Source organism: Ctenocephalides felis, unplaced genomic scaffold (assembly GCF_003426905.1).
Source record: "Ctenocephalides felis isolate EL2017-DRISC unplaced genomic scaffold, ASM342690v1 CF-g0.4_SCAFFOLD_01492, whole genome shotgun sequence".
Taxonomy (NCBI): domain Eukaryota; kingdom Metazoa; phylum Arthropoda; class Insecta; order Siphonaptera; family Pulicidae; genus Ctenocephalides; species Ctenocephalides felis.
In genome coordinates this window covers 35,397,986-35,403,985 of record NW_020537646.1, presented here as the reverse complement: position 1 = coordinate 35,403,985, position 6,000 = coordinate 35,397,986, and the positions used below count along the sequence as shown (strand labels likewise).

Here is a 6,000-nt window from a genome sequence, read left to right as displayed (position 1 = left end):
GTAAGAAATATGGGAAATATGAATTACAGCAAATGTCTAACCTAAAAATGCACGTTTTGCATCAAAAAAATATTAGTTGAAAGCAAATTCAACTTATAAATGTGTCATCCATAGATAAATAAGCATAAATAGATCGCTATCTCGGGCCATTTGACGTTACACTCATTTTAATTTACGAATAGATCACTACATGGCAGCACATGTACATACAGTATGTAAATTAACCCCTGGTATTACTTCTACACATCTTCTACATTTGTACATAAAATCAATACAGCCCAAAAATCTGAAAAAAATTATTATTTGAAATAAGAACAAAACATACGAAATACAAAATATATTTTCAAATATATCACAGACATATTTTTGAAGAATTATAAACTAAACAGAAATAACTGACTACTATTAATTAAAGTATATTACAGACATATTTTTAAAGTACTTATTCTATTAATATTCTAGAAATAACTTATTCATATTAATTACTTAATGACTAATAATAATATATTAAAAACTTAAAAACTAAGAAGTAAAAAGCACAGGAGTATTGATGATGGAATGACAAATTTAGAAGAATGACAAGTAATGCAATAATTTAAAAGGATAAAAAGAACAGCACATTCTTAAAAAAGAATGAATACTTTCCAAACAAAATAATCCTAAAAACAAAATATATATATATTGATATCCAAATTGAGATAAAACTAAATTCCTAGGATTAAAATTTATTTACGAGACATTCTTGTTTGTTATCTCTCCATTTAATAGTTATTTTGCTATCTAATCAATCATTAATAAAGTTATATTTGACGAAATCATTGAATAGTTTCTGTATAAGGGTTTTTTTAAACGTAAGTAACCAAAACCCTGAACTACTATTAATTTATACCAATTGTAGCTCAAATCTATCTATCGTTTTAATCCAGTTTTTATTGCAAGGAGGTTTAGTTAAAACTATAACTAAACCCTTGCGCTTTATAAACTGTCTGGTCTTTGAGTATGCTCTCTTAATTGAGACATTATCAAAATTCTTGCCCTTACATTTTAAGTTTCCGGAATATTTGAAAACTTCTCAGAACATTGTATACTCTGTTGGAATTTATCCTTTAAATTATTGCATTGCATTTTAATCCCGAAACAAAATTTGATGTATCATACATCTTCTGGGTGTTAAGGCACTCCTACGCCTTATCATTGCATTCTGCGGCAATTTGCAGCTACCATCAAGGACTTCTATTGAATATATTGTTGTATCATATCAATTGAAGATATTGTAATTATCATATTAAATATTTTTGCTGCAATTAGTATGAAAAAATACCTTTTCGGAAAACTGGTGTCAGAATTGGTGACTTTTAACCTGCACTTCACAATCTTAGAGGTGCTGCAAAAATCTTTTTCAAGGTGTTTAGGCTTCCATCTCCTAAGAACATAAGATTCATTTATTAATATTTTTTTGCAAATGTTATTGAAGTATTTAGAGTTATAATTACTTGTCCTTGTCCTTAGAGTTGCAGATTGTTCTTCTGGTTCTGTATCAGAGCATTCTCCAGTGACTTGAAAACTATTTTGTTATTGCCGTAAAGGAGACACTTCTATTTGGTTTCGATTTCAAATTATCGTTGATTTGTGCCACAAACCGAAGAGTTAGGTCATCCATTAAAAGATTATTCGCCCTCTGCATCCAAATTGAAAGCATCTTTTTACACACAAATTTTTACACACAAATATATATATATATATATATATATATAACATTTTAATAGTATTGTGATGATACATATTCATTATATGCATAATACATCATTATATACATACCTGATAATTAGATGCCGGAAAGACATGCATTTTTTTTATTATATTTGGGGTTATAACAATTTGGCACACAACACTTTATCATTTTAACTTAATAATAAATGAAAAAAGTATTCATATTCACCCAATGGGTGCGTTCGACTTGGACGCTTACGCGCTGTGAGCGCTCACGCTTATAAGCACGAATTTTTAGCGTTCGACTTGGCCGATAAGCGCTCAGAATCGATAACTAAATTCCGTTCGTTTTGGAAACTGTGAGCGTCAATAAGCATCAAAATGGCGGCAACTGGCGGTAACGGTAATTGTGTAAATTTTATTACTTTCTGGATCATTCAGCGGGATTATAAACAATTTAACAATTAACAATTAATAAATGAAATTTGGTTTGCTTATGCTTAATTCATATTAATATTAAAATTGAAATTTTAAATTATTTAAAATTAATTAAATTTAAAATTAATTAATATTAATATTAATATTAATATTAAAAAATAAATATGATATACAACTTGGCATTTTTGCGGGATTATAAAAAATGTAACAATTAATGAATAAATGAAATTTGGTTAGCTTATGCTTAATTAATAGTAATATTAAAATTAAAATTTAAAATTATTTAATATTAATATTAATATTAAAAAATAAATGTGATATACAACTTGGCATTTTTGCGGGATTATATAGAATTTAACAATTAATAAATAAATGAAATTTGATCAGCTTATGCTTAATTAATAGTAATATTAAAATTGAAATTTAAAATTATTTAAAATTAATTAAATTTAAAATTAATTAATATCAATATTAATATTAAAAAATAATTGTGATCTACAGCTTGCCATTTTTGCGGAATTATAAAGAATTTGACAATTAATAAACAAATGAAATGACAGATAGTAAAAACAACTGACGCTCACGCTCACGCTGCCCTACCTCTGTGGCGTGAGCGTATGTGAGCGCAAAATATGTGCTACGAGCATCCTACGATGGTGCTACGAGCGTACTTATGTGACACTTACAGCGCCAAGTCGAACGATGAAAGCGCGCTCACAGCGCGTAAGCGTCCAAGTCGAATGCACCCAATAAGTAGTCAAAACATAATTATATATAAACAATCACGGAAAATCTCAACTACAATACGCGATGACAACTTGACAACTTATAGAAGATGGCCGATCAAATCAATGTAGATCAACAAGCCAGCTGCTTGTTGAATCAATGAAATTGGAAATCGTAGCGCCATCCTTCGAACTATTCAAATACCAATCCATTTCAAAACACGGTAATCTTCATTTGTTCGGAGATTACCGGCCATGGTTGACAGCAAATTCAACTCATAAATGTGTCATCCGCCATATTTGTTGGTCGTCAAGTTTCACTTAAAATCCGCTAGAGGAGAGCTTGCCCGTCATGAAAATTAAAGTTGTAAAGCTTTTTTATGAGATAATTGTTATTATTATTATTTATGAATAAATTATATTTTTATATTGTCTTGGTTTCAATACAATTATATAAACAATATGAACTTTACACAGTATAAATTTTCCAAAACTGCTTCCGTTTGTTCTTCCATCTTTGTAAAGCTCTCTATGGCCAGTTACCATATTAATGTTATGTTGGCAATGCGTATTGATGAGTCTCTCATCCCGGTCTTGCGAATATACAACTACTATGTGGTAGCATCTGACGTTCGTTGCGTTCGCTTGGCTTGTGTAGACACAAACCAACACTAACCGCAATCGATGCATAGAACGTACACAATACAAGTATAATTTACGTCTTCCCCATGCTGCTTGTGCAAAACAGATCAATTTAATCAGTCGCTTGTGCTCCGTCATGGAGTTATGTCTATTGCCAATTGTACAAACAAAATGAAAATTAATGTCTGTGATATGAATAAGTGAGATTTATATTGTGTGTGTGTTAAAATGTTTTATTGAAGAAACTAAAAATGCATTTTTATTTTAAAACTGGCCCTGGTGTTCATGTTATATGCATACAGAAGAGAAGTAATTTGGGGAATACACAAAAATGGAAGATGATGCCGATATAAGAGAACAAATTTTTCACAACAATGTCAGAGAGCAGATTGTAAGTAATAGATTTTATTTGACTACACATATTCGTATTTTTTTGTTATAATTTTCTACCTATAAACGATTTATTTTCTACCTATAAACGATTTATTATTCTTCAATATATTCAATTGTGTAAAACCAAATTAAATCTCATCGTTATAATTATAATAACAATATTATGGCAAAATTTCTAAATTAAAAATATAATTTGACGTTTACGAATGACAGCTATTTGTTTCTTATTTTTGTTTACATAATCGTTTAATGAATGTTTACACGCTTAATACCTAAATTAATTGTTTATTAATTTATTGTATATTTTGTATTTTATTACATACAAACGAAAATAATTGATGAAATGTTTTTAATATAGTTTTTATCTCGCTCTTAAATAAATTTTCACGTCACATTCACTATCCTTTTCTAGTAATGTTCTTTAATAGTAATAAAACAAATATATTATCAGTTTTAGGTGAACATTTTTTATTTATTTTGGTTTGATATTATAATTTGTTTATATTATTTCTTTCGATTTGTTTACGTTTGTTAGCTTCAAAACAGATGCTGTTTAAACTGTTCAAATAATTTGTTACAATTTACAAATTGTTTACATCCAAACTTTGAATTGAAACATGCATCGAATTTTAAAATAGACTTTAAAATAGAAATAACGCAGTAAAAAGTCAATTAAATGGTAACTTGAACATTTGTCTACGAGGAAATACTGGAATTCAGTCCTTAAATACGATGAATTAGTCATAAAATCAAACAAGACAAAAGACACCCCCAGGACGGTTGTGACAGGCATAAAAAAATAGATATGAGCGTCAAAATGCTTTACAACGTCTTTTATTGTCAGAAATATGCAATACAACACAATGTAATTATTTAAACAAAGCTTAGAAATATAATATAATGATATATAACAAAACATAATTTGTAAACAAGAAATCTCCTGTTTTCTTGTATTGAATTTTCTTTTTTTTACTCTTCCGTATTTTATTTATTAGTTTATTAGATGGTAACCCATTGGCTGATCTATCCATATTTGATGATTTTGTTATTAGAATTAATCTAATAGGGCTGACTTTTTTATTGGTGCAGCAATGCCGGGCAAGGGCTATTTTTACTTGGAAACATATTGCTATCTATATTTCCAAGTGAAAATCGTTGTCCCTGCTGCCTGACAACAGGCTGCTCGAAGTGGGTATCGAACCCGGGACCTCTGAAAACAAGTCCCGTCGCTCTTAACCGCTTACCTACGGGCAAGCCCTATTTATTAGTTAATAAATATTAACTTATTATTAATTTATTATTTGACCCAAAAAGGACCACAATATATACATGTCACATAAAACAAAAACTAATTGCTGGTAATTTACTATATTAATGTTCAAGTTATAGCAAAATAACAGAGTAATCTATCTATAAACAAAATTTACAGTTATTATTTAAATAATTTTAACGGAAAAACTCACTCTTTAAAAGCAATTCGGTCTACAGATCATGTTAATGTAGGGCGCTGACTCAATGCAATAATGGAAACTTGTTCAAACAAACATACTTCATATTTCTCCCTTCGAACCCTATCTCCAAACCAGTATAGGCACAACCGTACCCAGTCTCCCCTACATCTTTTTGTCATTCAAACATATTTTAAAAATGTCTTTAATTTTATTTCTTTATAAATATTCGTATAAGTTTGTTTTGTATAATATCTGTAAACGTCCGGTTCTATGTAATCAACTCCTGACAATCATTAGAACAAGAATGTTATTGATGCGTCATAACCCACTTAACACTTTCAAGAAAGTGGGACGTCAAACGTTTTTCAACTTTTGAACTCTTGGTTAAGAAAAATTCACTAATTTAATCACATTAATACTAATTAATGCAATTAGAGAGTACTGCAATAGGCGGCGTTCAGCATTTTTAAGGCTTTGAGTGTATTATTATAAGCAGCTTAATTTCTGATGCTGATACATTCAGTGGAAGTCAAGTTGCCACGACAAATATATATGAGCTGATGGCATAGATGTATTAAAAGTATTATAATTAAATTATGGCATTAATTGTCGTGCAAACAATAACTGGTTTAGATTCGCAA

General features: G+C 29.2%; 1 protein-coding gene and 1 long non-coding RNA gene across 2 annotated transcripts in view; one reads left to right on the top strand and one right to left on the bottom strand.

Annotated features, from left to right (window-relative positions):
- Positions 1–1,352: 1,352 nt before the first annotated feature.
- Positions 1,353–1,846, bottom strand: LOC113370737. Its single transcript, XR_003366613.1, has 3 exons — positions 1,819–1,846; positions 1,494–1,678; positions 1,353–1,423 (listed from the first exon to the last, which is right to left on the bottom strand). It is a non-coding gene; the product is annotated as an uncharacterized LOC113370737 (long non-coding RNA).
- A 1,680-nt stretch (positions 1,847–3,526) lies between these two features.
- LOC113370082 (protein Lilipod) overlaps positions 3,527–6,000 on the top strand; it is a 38,122-nt gene continuing 35,648 nt past the window's right edge. Inside the window, exon 1 of the mRNA XM_026610744.1 lies at positions 3,527–3,906. Within this exon, the coding sequence (XP_026466529.1) occupies positions 3,847–3,906 (60 nt within the window). The 5' untranslated portion in view covers positions 3,527–3,846. The remainder of the gene's footprint in view (positions 3,907–6,000) is intronic.